General features: G+C 34.3%; 1 protein-coding gene across 4 annotated transcripts; it reads left to right on the top strand.

Annotated features, from left to right (window-relative positions):
* The first annotated feature begins 2,211 nt into the window (after positions 1 to 2,211).
* On the top strand, positions 2,212 to 22,369 carry LOC131944175 (VPS9 domain-containing protein 1). Of its 4 annotated transcripts, none has more exons than XM_059304699.1 (17): positions 2,212 to 2,316; positions 7,076 to 7,230; positions 7,791 to 7,863; positions 8,422 to 8,514; positions 8,931 to 9,014; positions 10,686 to 10,800; positions 11,977 to 12,091; positions 12,855 to 12,917; positions 13,258 to 13,310; positions 13,590 to 13,677; positions 14,084 to 14,278; positions 15,004 to 16,165; positions 16,818 to 16,947; positions 17,708 to 17,904; positions 19,025 to 19,118; positions 19,650 to 19,754; positions 21,769 to 22,369. In XM_059304699.1, exons 2-17 carry the CDS (start codon positions 7,153 to 7,155, stop codon positions 21,854 to 21,856), a joined length of 2,733 nt encoding a protein of 910 aa, XP_059160682.1. In that variant the 5' UTR covers positions 2,212 to 2,316; positions 7,076 to 7,152; the 3' UTR covers positions 21,857 to 22,369. The 4 variants fall into 4 exon arrangements, with proteins under 4 accessions (XP_059160682.1, XP_059160684.1, XP_059160681.1 ...); XM_059304701.1 differs by lacking the exon at positions 2,212 to 2,316 and adding an exon at positions 2,413 to 2,434; XM_059304698.1 differs by lacking the exon at positions 2,212 to 2,316 and adding an exon at positions 6,051 to 6,285.
* The last annotated feature ends 1,679 nt before the right edge of the window (positions 22,370 to 24,048 follow it).

Genomic DNA, 24,048 nt, shown 5'->3' on the forward strand with positions numbered 1-24,048 from the left:
TAAAATCAGCTTTAAAATTTTTTCCCACCCCTTTTGGCGCCCCCCTAGGGTCGGCGCCCGGGGCGGCCGCCCCCCCCCCCCGCCCCCCCCCCTAGCTACGCCTCTGCATAGCCCATAGGCCTACACATTGAAGAGCTGAGGAGTTAAGTGTGTGACGGACGGGGAGCTGGAGGGTCGTGGGTGGGGAGTTGGATCAAAGCTGTAAAAATGTTACGCTTCCGATGAGACAATTTTTAAGACACTTCGAGCATATAACCACACACACACACAGTACACACACACACACACACACACATATATATATATATATATATATATATATATATATATATATATATATATATATATATATATATATATATATATATATATATATATATATATATACAGTGGTGTAGCGAGGTCGGGTGTCACCCGGTGCGGCACTTAATGGTGTCACCCCCAGAGGCGTAGCGACCCTTCCCGGGGACAAACTTTCAAATTTTCGATTTGCACCCCCCCCCCCCCTCAAACTTTTGATTTGCACCCCCTCTCAAGTTTTTCTCTATATATTTTGCTATTTTTTGCCTTGGTGTCACCCCCCTAAATGGTGTCACCCGGTGCGGTCCGCACCCCCCCCCCCGCTACGCCTCAGTATGTATATATATATATATATATATATATATATATATATATATATATATATATATATATATATATATATATATATATATATATATATATATATATATATATATATATATATATATATACCAATTATTAGTTGTTTTTTTTAAACAAAAATTAACTTTAATTAAGGCATTTAATTTATTGTCTTATGTATATAAACAACACACTTCTGTAGGTTAACGGTGTGTCCATCCATCATTAATTTGTGCTAAGTGTCTGTACGTAGGCCTTCTTCCTTTTGTTTAATGAATGTGTCTTCTTGAAACCATGCTGGTTAAATCAAGGCATTAAACACATTTGAACTTCTTTTGCTATGGACTAGTGTGTTGGCTGTGGGATAGAGTAAGTCCATTGGACACGAGCGAGAAAACTCTCAAAGGTATTTGAGAGGTGTATAAATTAGTTTAAAAATCAGGCACGGCGTAGTTACAATTAATATGGTTATAAAATCCTGTCTGTCTGGTTTATTTCGGACTTTACTAAAGATTGGGTCTATTTGATGTTTTAAAAATTTTCGGTAACTAATTGAAAATTTAAAAACAAGCCAAAACAATTTGGTTTTCACGTGTAATGGCGACATAAACAATGGCATCCTGCTATTGGATAGGCCGACATTGATTTTATTGTACACATTGTAAGCTAAAAATAGAAAACTAGGTCATGGGGTTTTTAATTTGCATTGTTATTTAAAAACTTGATCTGCAAAGTTTTGTAAACAAATAGTTATCGATCACTAAGTTACTGTACAGCCAATCAATATTTGTCTTACGAAAGTGAAACATCCGGTTTTAACTTAGGCTTGATGAAAATAAATAGAAATGTAGCCTTAAACTCAACAAATTATTTTCAAGTTCTCTGGATTTGCAACTTTTATAGCATTTATTCTAAAAATATAAAATTTCTAAATTAATTTTAGGCTTAAGTTTTTATTTTTTTTTACGGTCTAAATCTAAAAAGCACGTTTTTATTCCATGTCAACAATATTATGGAAGGAATCTCGTCAACTCGCTCGCCTCCAATGGCAGAGTTGGAGCTACAGAACTCAGCGTTTTTTATGTTAAATGGGCATCTTTATAATTCAGTCAAAAGCAAGACGAAAGGAGAGCGGAGAAAATAAATGTCTTTCTCTACTCCGTATGGAATCAATGGTTAACTAGAATCTACATGACATGCATAGATCAGTGTTAGCCTAGCTAGTTTTAAAATTTTACATGAATACATAACGAAGGGAAACTACTTCATTAATATTTTGACAGACGTCCTAGCCTGGTTAGATCCCCTTATAAAATAAATATTTGTGGGTTAGATCCCCTTATAAAATAAATATTTGTGGTTAGGTGCTTTAACGACACAGTACACATACTAGGCCTAATAATAATATGTAGTATGGAGTGTTATATATAAAGGCTAATTAAAAAAAATGTTAAGTTCCCTTTCCATAACTGACAGTCCTTGGGACATGTGAACTGAATGATTAGCTTTAGCATTTGGTACTCCGTGCATATTTCCGATACGTCTACTCTTTCTGCGTATCACGTGATCAAGCACTCTGAATCAAAACATTTGGACGTGATTTTGGTGTTTTGCAATTTGAGAATTTACGATTAGGCAATCAGCTCTGTAAAGAGAGGAGTCTACTACAGTCTAGTTAGTAGTTAAAATGACACAATATCTAGATCTAGATTAGATCTACTAAACTTACATTCTAAGTTTGGAATCCGATTAGATGATTAGATCTAGATCTAGAAATCTGGATTCAAAATGAGTATTGTTTATATTTATTATTTGTTTTTTTGGATGATATTTAGAATCGACCCTTTGAATCCCGGACAGATCGTCCCCCCGGCGTGGCCTCAACCAACCGGCGGGCTCGTTGCATTGAGTTAAATATAAACTCAAAACAATAATATAAACAATGTCCTTTCGGTCGGTCAGGCCACATACCACGCACGCATAGTGTTGTGTGTCGTGCCTTAACCAAAATAAACTATCTCCCTTCATTATCATTAGATATATTTAATTAATTAATTAATTAATTTGCTAATTATAAAATTATGTATGATGCTATAGAAGTAGGTAAGTATATTTTTTTACTATGTATTTGTACTATTAAACATATTAAAGAACATCGTTGTTTCAATACCATCCTCTCCCCTTATTGAACTCAAAGTTAAACTTTTAACCCCGTTTGTAAAGACTAGCGGTATGCTGTAAGGCGGCGGGTGGGTAGGGTATATACTCATTAAAAAAAATCCACCGTGGTGCGTGTTATTGGCCTTGGGCCTTGGGTGACCGTTGTTGGCGCTTACTGTGAGGGGGAGAGGGGGGTGTGTTATACTCGTTGAAAAAAAATGCACCGTGATATTGGCCTATGATGACGTCGGCGCAAGCGGAAAGGGGTGGGGGGGAGACGTTTTTTTTTTTTCAAAACCAAGAACTAGGCGTTTAAAGGCTGTAATGAAAATCAAGGACTGGTATAGCCATGATGTCGAATTTAACGAGTGATGCTTGCTGGGTCTATCATACGATTGCTTGGCGATGGGAGTCTCGTCAAGCTCAGTTTACATTATTAACAGTGAACTATCAGGATGCTGTCATGCACAAAGTAACAGCTACCAAATGTAGCACTTAAAACATCGAGTGCATCCCGCTCATTATAAATCTTTGAAATACAAGTTATGAATAGTCCAATAGGCAATAACTACTAATACTTGAAGGACTGTCAGAATATATGCATTGTATTATAAAATTAATCCTTACGATATAACTGAAATGTGCATCCAAATATGTTTAGGCTAATGGTATCTGCATTTAAATAAACAAAGTCAAATACCTACCCCATTCAGTAGAAATATTAGGCTACTTTTGCATGGCAGCACAAGGACATTTTTTAGATTTTGTAATGAGTAGCCTAGTCATGCATTTAACTAGAATAAAGGGTTGTACTCAATAGCAATGACAATAATGAAATGCCGGCTTCAAATGCCGGCTTCCCCGTATTCTTCGACTAGAAAGACGCCACCCTCCACCTTTTGCCTAGTTGAATATAAAGTTACACTTTCAACCCCGTTAGGATGCGTGAACTACTGGTGACGTAACTACTGAAAAAAATATATTCTGCTGTTAAATTCCCCTCCCCTACTCCCAGCATTTCACTTTGGGGCCATACACAACATCAGGAAGGTCTAGGTCGGTGTTTTATCTCGTGCAAGTTTACTCACAACACGACTACACACTACGGTTGTATCCAGGATTAGAGCTGCGACACTTACTTAGAGTGGGATTTATTCGTTAGATCATTGTGCTTCAAATTCTGTTTCATTTTAGGATTAGAGTGATAGAATGTTGGAATTCAGTTAGTTTGTTAATTAATATATTGATCTAAATGTCATGTACCATTAGAAACTAAATTTATTGGCAAGGCACATGTGTAGGCCGTGTAGGCTAAAGAATGACCTCTAGATCTAGATCGAGCCAAAGATGGCTGGTTAAGGTTGACATATTGTGGTTTCCATGCTTTTCTAACGGATTTTATTTTGTGCTTTCTTTGGGATTATTTTGTGTGATGTGAATATTCAAAAGTAATTTGTAAGTAGTATGCTTTTCACATTCAACCAATTAACAGTTTGCGGTCGATCTGCGGCCGGGCTGATTAATTTACATTTAGCGAAACTACACACTACACGGCGCCCTAAGGCCGTTGTTTCAGCATGCCCTACTAGTCAATTATAGACAACTTTAGAATCAACACATGTAGCCAATACATCGATTTTTATTTAATAATCTTCAAAAGCCATTCATCTAGGGTCGTTACTTTCACGAAATTGTCGTTTTCCAATTTGTTGTCAAGAAATTGGTATTTAGTTCACGAGAACGTACGAAAACCACTCATGCGTGACCGAAATCGTCGATCGGGTGCCTTCACGTGGTTTGACACGTGTTGACATGGGCCTTTGTTTACATCAAAAAATAGCTCAAAACGGCCCTTTTTTTAATTAAATCATCGAAAAAATGGCTATGTCCATTTCTAAAAAGTGTCATTTTCGGGCCCATTTTAAAAAACGTAAAAAAATCCGAACTACACGTAGAAAAAATGGCTTTTTCGGCCCTTTTTAGCTCCAAAAACGCCGTGTTTACGGGTCGCGTGACGTCATCGTGACGTCAGCCGCCAACCAAAACGCGTTGAAAGCGCGCGTTTGATTGGTTGGCGGCGGATACTATGAAATATCAAGGGTTTTCTCTAAATTTTTACCTATTAGATTTATATTTATTCTTGTTTCCTTTTGTCGATTAAACTTAAAAAATTAAAACATTAATTTACTACATCCCCACAACAATCGACTTTCAATTTATTTATATTTCAATGGTCAAATAAACCATGGTTTACCGTAACTCTAATTACCGAGACTCAACAAACATTACCCGATAATTTCCGACGCTAAACTAAGGGATTACCTATTTATTTAGGGGTAAAATCACGATATAGCGTCGGAAATTATTGGGTAATGTAATGTTCGTTGAGTTTCGGTAACATTCGTTACTGTAAACCAGGGGTCTCCAAACTAAGGCCCGCGGGCCGAATGCGGCCCGCGAGGTCCTCTCATCCGGCCCGCGGAGATCTTTTTGTCCACGGAAAAAAACGTTTGTTGGTGACGTCTGAGGAATTTTGCCCAGAAAAATCAAAGACATGCCTGGAAGAAATTGGCCCCCGAACTGAACTTTGATAGTTAATGCGGCCCTCGGACTGAAAAGTTTGGAGACCCCTGCTGTAAACCATAGTTTATTTGACCGGTGAAATAAAAATAAAGTCAAGTGCATTAAATTAATGTTTTAACTTAATTTACAGTTTAATTGACAGAAAATTAATAACAGATAGAAAATCTAAATAGTAGTTTTTTTTTAAGAAACAGAAAAAACCTGCAGAAGATTTGCGACAACCAGCTCTAGTTCTGTTAGTAAATCATATCATTAGATTAACTAAAGTTAAAAGTAGTAAGAATAACTAGAATAATGTTTAGTAGAAGCAATAATTAGCACATACACTTAAAATAATTAGAAATACAAAATAATTAGCAAAACAGTATTTAAAATGCAACTAAAATCAATCCTTGCACATTTTTAAACATTATGTATTAAAAATAATATGGCGGCAAATAAATGATGGTTTACAGTATTTCCGGTGGTTTCCGGAATGGCTCGACAGACTACGCCATGGTTTTACTGTTTTTTACTGCTGTACAGTTCCGGAATAATAACCGACGCTATATCGTGATTTTACCTATTTAGGCCTATTATTATTTAATAATGTTTAGATCTAAGGGGTCGGCGTGGTCCAGTCGGTAAAGCTCATGGTTTCTAAACCGAAAAGTCTCGAGTTCGAACCCTCGGGCAGATGAGGCTCGTTAGCTGGGGACAGCCACTTTTCTAGGAGAGACAACTCCAAAATTAAACAACTGCTGCCTTGTAGTTTGTTCTTGGTTGGACAAAGGCTATGAGAGCAAATCCAAAAAGAAAAGCAGGCTGAAATCGGAGTCAATGGCCTCAATGGCGCATAACCAGTTGACACGTAACGCTTAATTGTGTTGGAGGCGTGGTCGATTAGGCAAAAAGCTCATGGTTGGTAAATTCGAACAAAGTCTGGAGTTCAAACCCACTGGCAGATAAATCTCGATCCCCTTCAACACTAATAATTAAGAACGAAGAAGAAGAGAAGAAAGAGTTTAGATCTAGATCTAGTTTTTCCCATAGGCCTCTAATAATACTAATCTAATACAATAATTCAGACTAATAGAATATTGAATATAATATATTCTAGATTATTTATTTTATTTAAGATTATATATCTAGAGTCATAATAGTATATAGATCTAGTATATAGCCTACTTATACTGTTGGTTGGCTTTAGGTCTGAGTACATACATACTACATACACATACATACATACATACTACTTAACACTAGATCTAGTTAGCTGCATTTTTTATTATTAATTGTCTGTGCTAAAAGGGGATAATTATCTTGTACAAATTGATCAATTGGCCCTATTTAAGTATTTAAACAAAATGTCTGTTATCTTTTTGTTTAGTTGATAACAGACAATTGTTTTATTTGTTTAGCACAAATGTAAACATGTAGGCCTAAGCCTAAGCATTTTTATTTTTATCAAGCTTATAGAACAGTGCATCATCCTTCATTGACAATGAGAATATGAAATAAGATAAAAAGACCAATTTTAAAAAAGATATGATATGCAGTTTATTAAATATGAAAGTTTAGGACTACATTGTCTTGTATACATATAAAAATCATCGATCTACATCTTAATAAAAAATATATTTTAATTATTTAAAAAAAATAGTTTTGTTTTTTAAAACTAATCTTTAATTAATTTTATTTTTCTACTCAGGCTATGGTTATCATCTTGTTGAAATAAAGAGCTACAAGATCTGAAGTGAGTGGAGTTTAAAGAAAATCAGCATTACAATGACAGAGTCCAACCTTCCTTCATTGATGAAAGAAATTGGGGAGGCCCTGAGGTTGGATAATGATGGAATTGTTAAGGTGAGTTGTGGGTCAAGGTTATGGTGGCAGTCTTACAGTGAGTTGTGGGTCAAGGTTACCTTAAAATTGGGGAGGCCCTGAAGCTGGATAATGATGGAATTGTTAAAGTCTTACAGTGAGTTGTGGGTCAAGGTTATGGTGGCAGTCTTACAGTGAGTTGTGGGTCAAGGTTATGGTGGCAGTCTTACAGTGAGTTGTGGGTCAAGGTTACCTTAAAATTGGGGAAGCCCTGAAACTGTTAAATGAAAGTATTGTTGTGGTCAAGGTTACAATGCTGTTGTTGAGATGAGTTGTAGGTCAAGGTTACCCACTATATAGCTAATTTACTTTGATTATGATTACACTGTAAGAAAATAAAATTGTGAATTCTTTTATACATCTTCCTCGGTTTTCTTTGGGAGAAAAATACCTCAATCAGTTTTTTTTTTCTTGTTTTTTTTGTATAGTTATATTTTTTTTTTAATTTTGGGACATAAGGGTTGATAAATTTATATTCAACAGAAAATAGTCATTCTAGAACTTCTGTTGTTTTTTTCTAATAAGTACTTTTTTTGTTGCAGGAGGCATACAAAAAGTATGTCAGCTGTATATATAAAATTTCCACCAACTTGATTTTGGCTATGAAAAAAGCAGGTGATGTGTCTAATTTTAAAACTAACAAGTGTTTTTAATAGTCCAAAACTTCATTGTCTATTACTCTCTCTAGGCTTTGAGATACACAAATGTGGCTGTGTGAGTCAATTCTAAAATTGTATTTTAAATTACAAAATTAAAAGTATTTTAAAGTTGCAAAAAATAAACAACAGCAAAAGGGTGTTTTTAAATTCTAAACTTGAAAACAAAACAAATGTGAATAGGACTACTGAAAAATGTAAAGCTTACACTAGATTTAAATTATTTAGAATACTTCTTACTTAACTGGAATTGCTGTTACAAGAACCATTTGTGAAATGTTTTTGCTCATGTGTGTTAAGTGTTGCAACTATTTTATTTTTTATTTATATTTTTTTTTTTGTATTCTTTGAAAATAAACCTTTATGTTCTCAAATGTTTACATATTTGTAGATGGCGATGTGGTAGTTGATTGATTATATTTTTATGGTCTCTATTGCTTACATATTTGTAGGTGGCAATTTGGTTGTTGATTGATAGATTACGTTTTTATGGTCTCTGTTGCTTACATATTTGTAGGTGGCGATGTGGTTGTGGACAAGAAAACATGCAAACAGGTGAAGCTGGTGCAACAGTGTGTTGACAGAGTTGCTGCCTTGGTGGAGAAATTAGGTGGGTCTTAGATGTCCACATTTTTAATTTTACTCCGATCATTGTGCATTCTGGCACTCATCCATACCTGAATCTCCTACACATGGAAATTTTTTACGCTAATAATATTATTCACGGGAGATATGTGGTTGATGAGAGCGAATTTATTTTAATTAGATTATGAAATAATTATGAAAAACTATTTTAATTCGTACTAGATTAAAAATGTTTAAAAAAAATTTTTTCAATACCTATTTTATTAAAATAATGTATACCTATTTTATAAAATTAAACATACTTATTTCACTAAAACAAAGTATACCAATTTTATTAAAATAATGCATTTCTGGGTTATTAAAGTATATAAATTAAAGTATATAATATTAAAGTATAAAATGTATACCTATTTTATGAAATAATACATATCTATTTTATAGAGTCAACCACTACCAGCATGTCTACAGTAACAGTTGGTGTGACATCATCCCATCTGGTCTCACCAGTACGTCCATCTGTTCTAGGTAAGGTCAACTAGAAATGTAAACATTAGCTTATATGTGTTTTATATAGAGTCAACTAGAAATGTAAACATTAGCTTTCATGTGTTCTATTTATGGTCAATTAGAAATGTAAACATTAGCTTACATGTGTTCTGGTAAGGTCAACTAGCTTATGTTTTATATAGGGTCAACTAGAAATGTAAACATTAGCTTATATGTGTTTTATATAGGGTCAAATAGAAATGTAAACATTAGCTTTCATGTGTTCTAGGTCGGGTGAACTAGAAATGTAAACATTAGCTTTCATGTGTTCTAGGTATGGGCAACTAGAAATGTAAACATTAGCTTTCATGTGTTCTAGGTAGGCTCAGCTAGAAATGTAAACATTAGCTTTCATTTTTATGTGTTCTAGGTAAAGTCAACTAGAAATGTAAACATTAGCTTTCATGTGTTCTAGGTAGGGTGAACTAGAAATATAAACATTAGCTTTCATGTGTTCTAGGTCGGGTCAACTAGAAATGTAAACATTAGCTTATATGTGTTTTATATAGGGTCAAATAGAAATGTAAACATTAGCTTTCATGTGTTCTAGGTAGGGTGAACTAGAAATGTAAACATTAGCTTTCATGCGTTCTAGGTAGGGTGAACTAGAAATGTAAACATTAGCTTTCATGTGTTCTGGTAAGGTCAACTAGAAATGTAAACATTAGCTTAGATATGTTCTGGTAAGGTCAACTAGAAATGTAAACATTAGTTTTCATGTTATCTATTTATGGTCAACTAGAAATGTAAACATTAACTTAGATTCGTGTTCTAGGTAGGGTGAACTAGAAATGTAAACATTAGCTTTCATGCATTCTAGGTAGGGTGAACTAGAAATGTAAACATTAGCTTAGATACGTGTTCTAGGTAGGGTCAACTAGAAATGTAAACATTAGCTTTCATGCATTCTAGGTAGGGTGAACTAGAAATGTAAACATTAGCTTACATGTGTTCTGGTAAGGTCAACTAGAAATGTAAACATTAGCTTTCATGTGTTCTAGGTAAGGTCAACTAGAAATGTAAACATTAGCTTTCATGTGTTCTAGGTAGGGTCAACTAGAAATGTAAACATTAGCTTAGATGTGTTCTAGGTAGGGTCAACTAGAAATGTAAACATTAGCTTTCATGTGTTCTAGGTAAGGTCAACTAGAAATGTAAACATTAGCTTTCATGTGTTCTAGGTAGGGTGAACTAGAAATGTAAACATTAGCTTTCATGCGTTCTAGGTAGGGTCGACTAGAAATGTAAACATTAGCTTTCATTTGTTCTAGGAAGGGTCGACTAGAAATGTAAACATTAGCTTTCATTTGTTCTAGGAAGGGTCAACTAGAAATGTAAACATTAGCTTTTATGTCTTCTAGGTAGGGTGAACTAGAAATGTAAACATTAGCTTATATGTGTTTTATATAGGGTGAACTAGAAATGTAAACATTAGCTTTCATGTGTTCTAGGTAAGGTCAACTAGAAATGTAAACATTAGCTTATATGTGTTTAAGTAGGCTCAACTAGAAATAAGCTAGCTCTCTATCTCTAGACTATGCCATCCTATAACTTACAATACATTGAGTTAACTAACAATACATTGAATTAACTAAATAAAACTATACAACAACCATCAAACAATGCATGTCAGCATTCCTCTTCTTGCAGCCACCACACCGCCACCTTCACCTTTGACCTCTCCAGCACAGCTACCAGTCAAGTTCAACTCCCTGGTGCCCTTGCTCCCAGATGAGAACAACCCACACATCTACACAGTCAACAAGTACGTGTTCACCTTTTTAAAACAGGGCTTAAAATCACACACATCTACACAGTCAACAAGTACGTGTTCACCTTTTAAAACAGTACTTAAAATCAATCAGCATCAAACATTTACTGTGTTAACATGAACCAAAAACTGTTGACTTGTTTTGTTTACAATACCAAACTTTGTGTCCATCCCAATCCATCTATCCCATAACTCTAGCAGAGTCTTGATAACATCACTATTAGTTTTTCATAATGCTGTGCTATTGTTCCTGGTCCTCATGTTCTTTTAGTAAGCTTCAGTAATATCCATTAAAGAGAAATTAACTTTGTACTGATTAGGTGTTAAATATTTTTATTTTAAAAACAATTTTATTTCTAAAAGTAGAAATTGTGCTTTCTGCAGTATATTTGAGTAAGCGTTCATACTATTTTACAAGCACACTTTGATTAAATTTTTATTCGGCTGTTATTTTTAGTCTAATTTGATGTTTATAGCTGTAAAAAACATAGTGACATTAGTTCCCCACCTTTGTTCATCAGGGTGATCAGAAAAATTTGCAGCTGAAACTATCTATATATATATAATTCTCTTCTGGGAGCCGTTAAAAAACAAGCTGCAAGCGCCTCCTTGCAGTCCCCTCTCTTTCTCTCTATCACTATCACTACCACCCCCACATGATCTGGTGAGCTGTGGTCACGCTGTTTACATTTTACAATCATAGAGACGGGTTTGGTGACGGCTATTAGGGGCAGATAATTTAGTTTGAAATGATTTTAAACTTAGAGGAGGTAACTAAGAGGAGGCTGCTTTCACGTGGGTGGGGAGGGGGGGTTTAGTGTTTTTAAGCAAATATTTTCAGTGGCAGCATTGGTACTGTCGAATTCACAAATTATAAATTACTGAAAAGTAGAAAAAAAAAACAACTAAATAGCGGCGTATGATACGCAGCGGGTCGGCTCGTTTAAGATATTAGCAAAGAATGGCCGCATAAAAAACATTTTTCCACAAAAAATATTAAAAAAAGTATATTATCATAATGAGGTCGTATTTGCACATTTTTCTGTTGCACATTTTCCCGTTGCACATTTTTCCATTGCACATTTTTTCGTTGCACATTTTTCTGTTGCACATTTTTCTGTTGCACATTATTCTGGAAACCCTTTATGTAGGAAATTTGTTTTGTATCAGGACGCCAACACTGACCCCCATGGAGATCGCCCAGAAACAGAACCAGTCTCTGATGACAGCCTACAAGGCCAGGATGAAGAGGTTAAACAGATCAGACTTTAACGCCTTCAGTTATGTAAGTGAACTACTTCATTGTGTTATGTAAGGGAACCATTTCATTGTGTTTGTAAGGGAACCATTTAGTTGTGTTTTGTAAGGGAACCATTTAGTTGTGTTTTGTAAAGGAACCATTCAGTTGTGTTTTGTAAGGGAACCATTTAGTTGTGTTTTGTAAGGGAACCATTTAGTTGTGTTTTGTAAGGGAACCATTTAGTTGTGTTTTGTAAGGGAACCATTTAGTTGTGTTTTGTAAGGGAACCATTTAGTTGTGTTTTGTAAGGGAACCATTTAGTTGTGTTTTGTAAGGGAACCATTTAGTTTTGTTATGTAAGCAAACCATTTAGTTTTGTTGTGTAATGGAGCCATTCAGCTATGTAAGCAAACCATTTAGTTGTTTTATGTAAGGGAGACAATTAATTAACATTGATTTATAGAAGGGAACCATTACATTATTTGATTAAGTGATACAAATGAAATCAATGTATTAAAATTTAGTTATGTAAAGAAATCCATGTATCAGTATTCAATTAAATAAAAAAATCAATGTAGTAGCATTAAATTAAATAAAGAAATCCATGTATCAGTATTCAATAAAATAAAGAAATCATTGCAGTAGCATTCATTTAAATAAAGAAATCAATGTATCAGCATTCAATCATGTAAAGAAATCAATGTATCAGCATTCAGTTATGTAAGGAACCCATGAATTAACTCTCAGTGTGTGGATGTAAGCGAATCATTCACATGCTAATTATTAATAATCTCACTTTGTTCCATAGAGTTTGACAATTCAAAGAAAGATGGCTGAAAATATTGCCATAGCCCAAGCTCAAGAAGAAGAGGTGACGTAAAAGTCTTTTTTTTTTTGGTTTTTATCAGGTTATAAATATTTAGAGTGAGTTAATACTGTTAAAAAATTTTTTGTAAAAACTTGTTTATTTTAAACTATGCAGTAACAAATAACACAGAATTTTAATACAACAAGATTAAGACTACTATTAATTTGGAGAGTATTATTATCAAAACTTATTTTTATTTCATTCATTTTTCTCTCAACCTCCTTTGAAAATAAAAGCCATCACAAATGGAGTTAAATAAAATAAAAATGAAGTAAAATAAAAGAGATAGTGTGGTCAGCACTGTATTGTCGATCCTATTGAATCAATATTCCCTAATTTCCAGCTTGCCAGGAAAATGCAAGCCAGAAATCAAAGGCTAGAGGAACAAGCTGCAAAGTAGGATTTTTATATATATATATATATATATATATATATATATATATATATATATATATATATATATATATATATATATATATATATATATATATATAATTTTCATTATTTTAACAATAAGATAGGATAATTCAACTTTTAACATAACAAACTAAATTTTACTAAATTAATTCCTATTGCAGACAGCATTCACCAATTCATCTCTTCATTCTGCTAACAAAATATCATGAACATATGTCCTAATTGTATAAAGCTAACATGTTCATTCCAATTTTGCAGGCGTTTTGCCACACCTATTGGCATGTCAAAAGAGGAACAGGAGCAGCGCCAGATTTATAAGAAAATATTGATCTATGAAACGGATGCCGTATGTATCATTGCTTATCATTCATGCATAGTTTCAATTAGTTTACAAAAATATTCAACATGTATTTATTTATTGCAAAGTTTAAACTGACAATTTTTTTGTTAGCTAAAATACAACGGAATAAGAAATTTTTTTGTGTCATATGACAAAGCAAAGATAGTCTGAATTATTGCTAGTAGTCAAATATAATAAACATAGATCGAAATAATTCTAATCATTTAGTTCATACCTATTTATCATTATTACTTTAAAATCAGTTAAAAAGTTTACTATCCATGTTTTTTGTTTCATTTGGCAGGTTATATTGAGGTGTATAAAATACATTTTAATTACTTAATCAACTTTTCTGTTATACAATCCCTGTTGGGCTCAGTGCGCATGTGAAAATACCTTTACATTTGTTTAGAAATGGTTGCAAAACTGGAGAAGCAAACTGGACTCCAACCCAGAAGATCCAATACTCATCAGTCAGCTGGTGGCGGAGATCCTCCGATGCCAGGATCACCCTTTGACTGAGCTGCTGCGGAAATATCAGTTCAAAATCTACGAGAGGCTCTACCCACTAGTTGCTAACAAACACCAGGATTTGGAGCTGATTAAAGTAATTTTAGCCTGTCTTTTATCTATATTTGTTATTTTCCTTGGTATATCAGTTTAAGATTTATGAGAGGCTCTACCCACTGGTTTGACTGAGTGGTCTAGCGGTTAAGAGCTGGACTGCTAACCCGTAAGTCTCGAGTTCAAATCCGGGTTAAGTCAGTAGACCGTCCCTGAGTCCACCCAACTCTGATGGGTACCTAACTCTTGTTAGGGAAAGTAGGCGGCTGGGCAAAGTGCTGACCACACTATCTCTTCATATGTCGAGGTCACAGAAACAAGTTAACTCCACTTCACTTGCCCTATAGACCGTCAGGTTTGAAAGGGAACTTTACTTACTCCCCTCTGGTTGCTAGCAAATATCAGGATTTAGAGCTGATTGAAGTAATTTTAACCGCCCTTTTTTTTTACTTTTGTTACTTCCCTTTGTTCTATACATTTAAAAATAATTGTTGTGTGAAGACAATATTGAAATAAGTAAACATTTTTTAAAAACAAAAAGGTTAGTTCAATTCAGTACAACTTACCTTTCTTTGCCTTTAGCTAATTGTTTAAAAATCTTGGTTGACCTTGATGTCAAATAATATTTGTAAGATTTTACTAAACTCATCTCCTAGAAATTACATAGGTAAAATTTTATACCAAATAATTTTTGATCACTAAAATAGTAGGAAAAAAGAAGTGGCAAAATATTTTACTTTTGACAGTTTTAACATATTTCAATTGTAGGTACCTTTTCCAAAAAAATCCTGGCCCTCATTGGATAGCGTTTCAGAGATCATATTCCAAAGAGAGTCATCTCCCCCGCCTGTACAAAAATCCAAAGATACACCTGAAGACAGTGTTAAAAGCACTGGCTGTTTGCAAGCTGAAGACGGTAAACAGGTAGATGACAGGAGTAGTCCAGAGAATAGTAAAGATGAAACTGTGACTAATGATCCAGAATCCTGGGTTGATCCTTTGTGTGTACGTTCAGAAACTCTCAACTCCATACATTCCATAACAGAGGATCAGCATTCAGACAATGCTGGAATAAAAAGCAATCTTGAAAATGTAAACAGTGATGACATTTCATCAGAAAGTGATAAGAGCTCAAATGGAGCTGATGTTTTAGCTCAAAGCTCAGCTCGTGAGGGTAAATCAGATTCACCATTACAGCTTGATGACTGCAAAGAACCTAGTGGTGACAGTGCTCGTGGGACATCTTCTCAGCCTGCTGATACAGGTTCAACACCCACTGACACCAACACTGTTGTAGACAGACAAGATTCACCACCTGTTCATATAACTATTAGCTCCGATGATTCAAGCCAAGCATCGAAACGTTCAACAGAACATGTTGAAAATTCAAACAACGCTAAAAATCCATTCTTCGCTTCTACTCCCAATGCTTCAAAAACTTCAGATGTTTCAACGGACCGCCTTTCTCCCGGGGATGGACAAGAGCTGACCACCCAGCTCTCCTGGGAGCGGCGTCAGGCACAGCTTCTCATGCGTCAGGTGACGCGTGACTACAGCAGATACAAAATGGACTGCTCCGAGTACGACGAGGACACGCTGGACTATTTGTTTGAGGATGACGTAGCTGACGGGGAGGACGAATACGACTACCAGAGCCTGGCCTACAACTTCAGACCCTCGTACAGAACAGCTGAGCCCTCAGTACCTGACCATGTTGCAGAAGTGAAGAAGTCAGAGAAGGTAGATAACTCTAGCCTAGACCGCAGTGTTAGCCTTCAGCCACCTTCGTCAAATACACCGCAGGATGAAACAGACACTTGCCACAGCCTACCTTCTAACATGAAGCCAGATAAAAAATTTGATGAGCTGACGGCCGATGCTTATTCAAGACATTTGAAAGCTATATCAGACGACATACATCGCTATCTAGGTATGTAGGTTATATAATTTTTTTACAATTAGTCATACAACTCAATAAAATGTCATGTTTTTATTTTGGTGTTATCATAATTTTCATTACTTGCCATACTAATTGTTAGATATGCAATATAACTTTAAAACAGAAGCATGCAATTAAACTATATTAATTTTTATATACACAATTAAAGTATAAAATAGAAACATGATTTTATTATTTACAAACAAAAAAAATTTCTTAAATACCACACACATTGACTAGTATTTTGTTTTAGAAAATTTAACATAAGTATAGATCTAGATAGAAAATGACAACAAAAGCTAATGCTCAAATTCTTGTGGCTGTTACTTTGTTAATCAAATAAAAAAGTTTTTTTTTTCATTTAAAAAAAATATTGATAGCTGATGATAGTATATTGAAACTTTGATTATGAACTTATTACTAAATTAATTACATCTGTTTTTGGTTTCATAATTAGGAAATCAACTAATGAAATTTTGAGTGTGTTGATGATAGCTTGTATTTTTAAAGACACCATGAGATTATTAAGAAAATACTTCCTCATTACTAGAAAGCCTCTGATTATAATTTTCTGTGTGTTGATGATAGCTTGAGTTTTTAAAGACACCATGAGATTATTAAGAAAATACTTCCTCATTACTAGAAAAGCTTCTTGTGATGATGACAACAGCCTATGAATCTTTGGATACTCCTGTTGGCAGAGATCAGTGTGCTGTGTCTTTGGAGGAGCCTTTCTTCAAACCCATCTGGAAAACGTTGCTCAGGCTTTTTAGGCATGTTGTCTTTGATCACTTTTAAATACACAAAAAAACAAATTAAACAACTGAACACTGACATATACAATAGACCATAAACCTATTCAACAAAGTGCACAGACCTATTCAATGGTCATTGGTCTATGATATAGGTTTTTGGTTATTTTTATAGGTCTGTGGTCCCCTTGTTGTATAGGTCTGTGGTCCGTTGTTGAATAGGTTTATGGCCCATTCTATAGGTCTGTGGTCCATTGTATATTATTATTAATCTCATTAATTATAAACATTTTAGTAATTAACTTTTAAGCCAGATGAGTTTTATTCAACTAGTTCCTTCCCTTGATGAATAGGTTTTCTCTCAAATAAGTTTACAATTCATTATTTCCTTGAAATCTGTTTTTTTTTTTTTTGAAGCTCTAATGCTCATTACCGTGTTATAGTTAAATATTAACTGCAATAATCTTTATCTATAATACACTGTAATTGGTCAGTAAAAGAGTAGGTTGTTGGCTTTGATCACACAAAACCTGCCAAGGTTGCAAAATTTTATGGAAATCTGAAGAAAAACCTTGAAGTGATTGTTAAAAAAAATTATTTTAAAAAGAGTAACTACTTTACAATGTTCTTGTACTTTGTATGAAAACCATGCTAAATATAAGTTATGTTTTCAAACATTCAGCATAATATCATTAAACAATCGTAATGAGTACTGTTAAATTTTCCGTTTAGCCTTGTAAATTCTTCCATGCTTGAAGTAAACATTCTTTACTTTTTTTAGAGTGGTCAATTACAAACAGGAGCAGGTGCTTGCTTGTATAATGACCAGCTATGCCAATGTTAGCCCCGAGGAGATGAAGGTTTCCAAAAAACTTTGTCTGCAGGACTCCGGGGACCAGCAGCCCTACCAGCGGGCTATCACTGAGCTCTGCCATGTCCAGGAGTACTACACCATGCTCAGCAAGCTGGAGTGTGTAGGTCAGTGGTCAGTTGCTTTATTGGTCATTGGTCTGCGATATAGGTTTTTGGTTATTTGTATAGGTCTATGGTCCCTTGTTGTATAGGTCTATGGTCCATTGTATAGGTTTGTTATCCGTTCTATAGGTTTGTTATCCATTGTATAGGTTTGTTATCCATTGGATAGGTTTGTTATCCATTGGATAGGTTTGTTATCCATTGTATAGGTTTGTTATCCATTGTATAGGTTAGTGGTCCATTGTATAGGTTTGTTATCCATTGGATAGGTTTGTTATCCATTGTATAGGTCTGTGGTCCCTTGTTATTTAGGTCTGTGGTATGTTGTTGAATAGGTCTATGGTCCATTTTATAGGTTTGTGGTCCATTGTATAGGTTTGTGGTCCATTGTATAGGTTTGTGGTCCATTGTATAGGTTTGTGGTCCATTGTATAGGTTTGTTATCCATTGTATAGATGTGTGGTCCCTTTTTGGATATGTCTGTGGTCCCTTGTATAAGTCTGTGGTATGTTGTTGAATAGGTCTATGGTCCATTGTATAGGACTGTGGTCCATTGTTGAATAGGTCTGTGGTCCCTTGTTGTATAGGTCTATAGGCCATTCTTCAATAGGTCTGTGTGCCATTGTTAAATAGGGTTATGGTCCAATGCATAGGTTTATGGTCTATTGTATATGTCAGTGGTCAGTTGTTTGATTGGTCAGTTTTCTAGAGATGACAGATCATGCATTTACTGGGGGATAAAAAACTCTAAATGTCACTGTACTCATCCTTTAAGTTGTTTCTACTTATTTTTAACGCAATGAGTAAAGTTTACTTTTCTAGTCTTCACCCAGTTTTACAAAATGAGATGTGCTGTGTATGTAAACCTGACCAAAGCAAGATTACTTGATTATAAACTAAATTGCCTTTATTTTCAACAATTGTTTGGTTTATAAATGGCTGTGCTGATGGGGTGTTTTTTTTTTTTTAAATTAAAAACATTTTAAGTGAGATTTTTTTGTTAAATATCGAAAGTAAATTTGAACTTTTACTTACATGTAGTAATGTTGTGGAAGTACTCCCTCTGCTAATAAATCTTTTTTTGGAATAATTTTTTAAAAAGAATTGTAAAAAAAATTTTCAGTGAAAGTTTGTCGTTTGATTTGTGAGTGTGTGGATGACTACTACAGGAAAAAAGATGGTGATGAAGAACATCCCAAAGTCAAAGCACCCTCTGTGTAAGACATTTTATGCTACCAGATTTGTCTGGATTTTTAAGTTTATAATTAAAAAGTGGGTTGGGGGGAGGAGGGGGGGGGAGAAACTAATGATATTTCTCAAACGTTATAAAACATTTTTCTCTTACAATTGAGACCATTGTTTTCAAACAAGAGAACTGAGCTTAGCTAAAGATTGTGTTAATATTATTTCAATTATAAGAAAGTATAAAATCAAGTTATGATATACAAAATAAAAATAATGTTAAAATATTACTTATAGTATAACACATAAAAACTGTCTGAGAAAAAAACTTTGTCTTAGTTATAGCAAGTACAATTTGATAATGAAGAAATGAGATTTTTAAAAGTAATACATTGAAAACTTCAGTTGTTGAGCAACTCACTTACACTACTTTAAAGTAGACTTACTAACTTCTATATAAATTCATATCATTACATTAATATGAATAAGATTCTTAAAATAAATTAACCTGAGCTAATTAAGCAATCCAATAAAGTCAAATTAATATCCATTTTTTGAATTGACAGAGGAGCAGATGACCTTCTACCCATACTGAGTTATGTTATCATCAGGAGTTCTCTCCCCCAGCTGGGAGCGGAGTGTGATGCCATGACAGAGTTTATTCATGAAGGGTTAGTTCATTCTCTTCTTAGGGGTGGGGGTGGTCGAGTTCTCTCCCCCAGCTGGGAGCGGAGTGTGATGCCATGACAGAGTTTATCCATGAAGGGTTAGTTCATTCTCTTCTTAGGGGTGGGGGTGGTCGAGTTCTCTCCCCCAGCTGGGAGCGGAGTGTGATGCCATGACAGAGTTTATCCATGAAGGGTTAGTTCATTCTCTTCTTAGGGGTGGGGGTGGTCGAGTTCTCTCCCCCAGCTGGGAGCGGAGTGTGATGCCATGACAGAGTTTATCCATGAAGGGTTAGTTCATTCTCTTCTTAGGGGTGGGGGTGGTCGAGTTCTCTCCCCCAGCTGGGAGCGGAGTGTGATGCCATGACAGAGTTTATTCATGAAGGGTTAGTTCATTCTCTTCTTAGGGGTGGGGGTGGTCGAGTCGGTAAAGCTCATGGTTGCTAAACCGAAAAGTCTCGTGTTCGAACCCTCGGCAGATGAGGCTCGTTAGCTGGGGACAGCTACTCTTCTTGGAGACAACTCCAAAATCAAACAACTGCTGCCTTGTAGTTTGTTCTTGGTTGGACAAAGGCTGTGGAATCAAATCCAGAAAGAAAAGCAGGCTGAAATTGGCGCCTCAATGGCGCATCACCAGTTGACACATATACTTAATTGTGTTGGAGGCGTGGTCGAGTCAACAAAGCTCATGGTTGTTAAATTTGATAAAGTCTCGAGTTCAAACCCAATGGCAGAAAAGGCTATAAATTAAAAACAAAGAAGATTCTCTTCTTCACTTGCTTAATACTATGACTTGTATCCTCATGTAAGACCCAACACAGATTCTAACCTTTCGAAAAAATTTCAATAAAAGGCAGATCACTCATGTGACTTAACCTTCTCAAAAATGTTTTAGTCCCATGTCTTCTTTTCAAAAAAGTATATGTGTGGAAGTTTTTAATCTAATCTGGCTTTTTCAAGTTCAGCATTAAGCTAGGTGTATAGACAGTGCATACGCTTTTATCTAACCGAATTTTTTCAATAGTATCCTAAAAGCAGCACACAATAAATTTTATTATTGCAGTCCCACTATAACTAAAACCTTGAAAAATATGGAATACTAGTTTTGTATTCTGTAAGGACTATTTACTAACTGTGTAAATCTAGAATTAAAACAGTAGTTTGTCAGTTAAAAAAAAAATATGAATCTACTGGAGTTGTCCCTCCTTGGTAGAAAATAATTCATGCACTTCATTTCTTGGACATCATCTTCAATTCATCAGGTAAACATGAAGTAACATCTGACTTTGTGATAGTTTACAGCAATCCAGAAATACAAATTACTCATGCATTATTTATATTCTAGAAGTGCCAGTTACTATCTTCTATATATATAATTCTCTTCTTGGATACCCTAGAAAACACCAAGCTGTAAGCGCGCTCCCTACCACCCCCACCCTACATAGTCTGGTGAGCTGTGGTTCATGCTAAATGTTTACAATCGTAGAGCAGGGTTTAGTGACAGCTATTGGGGGCAGATAATTTAGTTTGAAACGATTTCAAACTTAGGGGAGGTAACTAAGAGAAGGCTGCTTTCACGGGGGGGGGGGGTAGGGTTGGGGAAAGGAGGGGGGGTTATCGTCCTTAACAAGCTACTGATAGTGTTTTAAAGCAAATATATTAAGTGGCAGCATTAGTACTGTCGAATTCACAAATTATGAATTACTGAAAAGTAGAAAATAAAACAACTAAATAGCGTGTCGGTTCGTTGGTTATATTTTAGAAACTAACAATTTACTACTAAAATGTGTAACATTGTTATCTACCTTGGTTACAGCTATCCAGATATACAAATTACATATGCATTAGCTATATTGCAGAAGTACCAGTTACTATTGGTTACTTTATAAATATAGCACATTACTACTACATATGATACACTTTAAACATAACATTACTGATATTTGTAATATATTATAAAAATAATTGTTTATTTTTATTGCTTTCTTGTACTCAGAATTTATGTCATTTTTATCCCCAGGTACATGATGGGGGAAGAAGGCTACTGCTTGACAACATTGAGGACAGCTCTTAACTTTGTCACTTCCTTGTTTCCATCTTGTTTGTAGCTTGAGTGTTTAGATCATGTTAACATGCTTTATTTTCTTGTGATTTTGAGATATTTTTAACAAACCTGCATTGTGATTTTGAGCATTATTGTTAAAGATATTTAATGGCCCCTTCATTACTTGGTGAATTTTTATTAGATATGTTTGGTCAATTTTTATATGGAAATATATTTGTTTGACCAATAGTTTACTTATATAGATACATACTATTTGACCACCCTCCACATTATGCATAATTTATGTCCATGATAAGCGGTCTAACCTTTATTTAAACAGAACTATTTCTTTAAATGTAATGCTTATAATTGTAACTACTTTACAATGTTCTTGTACTTTGTATGAAAACCATGCTAAATATAAGTTTTGTTTTCAAACATTCAGCATAATATCATTAAACAGTTGTAATGAGTACTGTTAAATTTTCTGTTTAGCCTGGTACATGAAAGTAAGGATGAGAAAAAGAAATATTATTTTCAGTCTTGATAGACATTAAAGGTCCATTCAGTAGATGAAGTTGAGATTTTCTCTTTCTTTGACAATGGTTTATCTAGTGACTATTCATTTAGCTCTATTTTATCTGTTTATTTTACCGTGGTTTATCAAGTAACTATTCATTTAGCTCTATTTTATCTGTTTATTTTACCATGGTTTATCAAGTAACTATTCATTCAGCTCTATTTTATCTGTTTATTTTACCATGGTTTATCTAGTGACTATTCATTTAGCTCTATTTTATCTGTTTATTTTACCATGGTTTATCTAGTGACTATTCATTTAGCTCTATTTCATCTGTTTATTTTACCATGGTTTATCAAGTAACTATTCATTTAGCTCTATTTTATCTGTTTATTTTACCATGGTTTATCTAGTGACTATTCATTTAGCTCTATTTTATCTGTTTATTTTACCATGGTTTATCTAGTGACTATTCATTTATCTCTATTTCATTTGTTTATTTTACCATGATTTATCAAGTAACTATTCATTTAGCTCTATTTTATCTGTTTATTTTACAAGTGCTTTTATAGTGAATATACAGTCATCACTTTGATATAGATAGGAGCACGGAATATGAACTCAAAGATTGCACTTAACTATTTATCAACCAAGAAATATATGTTATATCTTGATTATGCAAATTAATTAAAAATTAATTTTGAATTAAAATATTACATGAAAGTTGACACTATCAACGAAGAAATACAAAAGTAATATCTTGGTTAATGCAAATTAACCAAAAACGTAATTATTTTATTTTACATGAACGTTACCACCCTGGTTGGACCTTAAAAAAACTTTTAAACTTCAAAGCTGATCATGAAACATATTTAATATAATCACAAAGTAATTAATTCTGAATTTTAAACGGCGAATTGAGTGAATCCAAATTGTTGTGTATTGCAAGAATTAAATTAGAAGAACAATTTAAATCAGAGAAACCTTTTTTTTGTATTGTTTTAGTTGAAAAAACATTAGGATTAAAAAAAGTAATCCACATTTTAAAATGATTATACAAAAATCAAAGCATAAAAAAATTACAAAATTTACAATATAATAAAGTTAATATAGCATTTCACTGCAGCCTTGAAAATGGTTTAAATAATGTAAGATCAAGAAGCACAAACACATTTTACGTCAGTAGCAAAGCTTATGTTAACTTTTATGAAAGACACTATGTAGTCATTATATGAAATATACTAACAAACACTAAGTTAAAGCCAGGCACAGTAATTAATACACATTTAAAAAAAACGAGCCGACCCGCTGCGTATCATACGCCGCTATTTAGTTGTTTTTTTTTCTACTTTTCAGTAATTTATAATTTGTGAATTCGACAGTACCAATGCTGCCATTGAAAATATTTGCTTAAAAACACTACCCCCCCCCCCCCCCCACGTGAAAGCAGCCTCCTCTTAGTTACCTCCTCTAAGTTTAAAATCGTTTCAAACTAAATTATCTGCCCCTAATAGCCGTCACCAAACCCGTCTCTGTGATTGTAAAATGTAAACAGAGTGAACAGAGCTTGTTTTCTAACTGATCCCAGAAGAGAATTATATATATAGATAGATACTTTTCCGGTTTGCCAATTAAAAAGAATCGTTTATAAAGGAACAAGACTAGATTTATCAGCCCATAGGTTAACGTTGCTCTCCTCTTAAAGAATAATTTTTTTTTTCACTGTTGGAGGGTAG

Source organism: Physella acuta, unplaced genomic scaffold (assembly GCF_028476545.2).
Source record: "Physella acuta isolate Inbredline_101_S28 unplaced genomic scaffold, ASM2847654v3 ptg000484l, whole genome shotgun sequence".
Classification (NCBI taxonomy): domain Eukaryota; kingdom Metazoa; phylum Mollusca; class Gastropoda; family Physidae; genus Physella; species Physella acuta.

Coding starts and splice junctions, on each gene's coding strand:
- LOC131944175 (XM_059304699.1), top strand. CDS start 7,153: ATGACAGAGTCCAACCTTCCTTCATTGATGAAAGAAATTGGGGAGGCC. Junction 7,231..7,790: donor ATAATGATGGAATTGTTAAG/GTGAGTTGTGGG, acceptor TTTTTGTTGCAG/GAGGCATACAAAAAGTATGT. Junction 12,092..12,854: donor ACTTTAACGCCTTCAGTTAT/GTAAGTGAACTA, acceptor TTTGTTCCATAG/AGTTTGACAATTCAAAGAAA.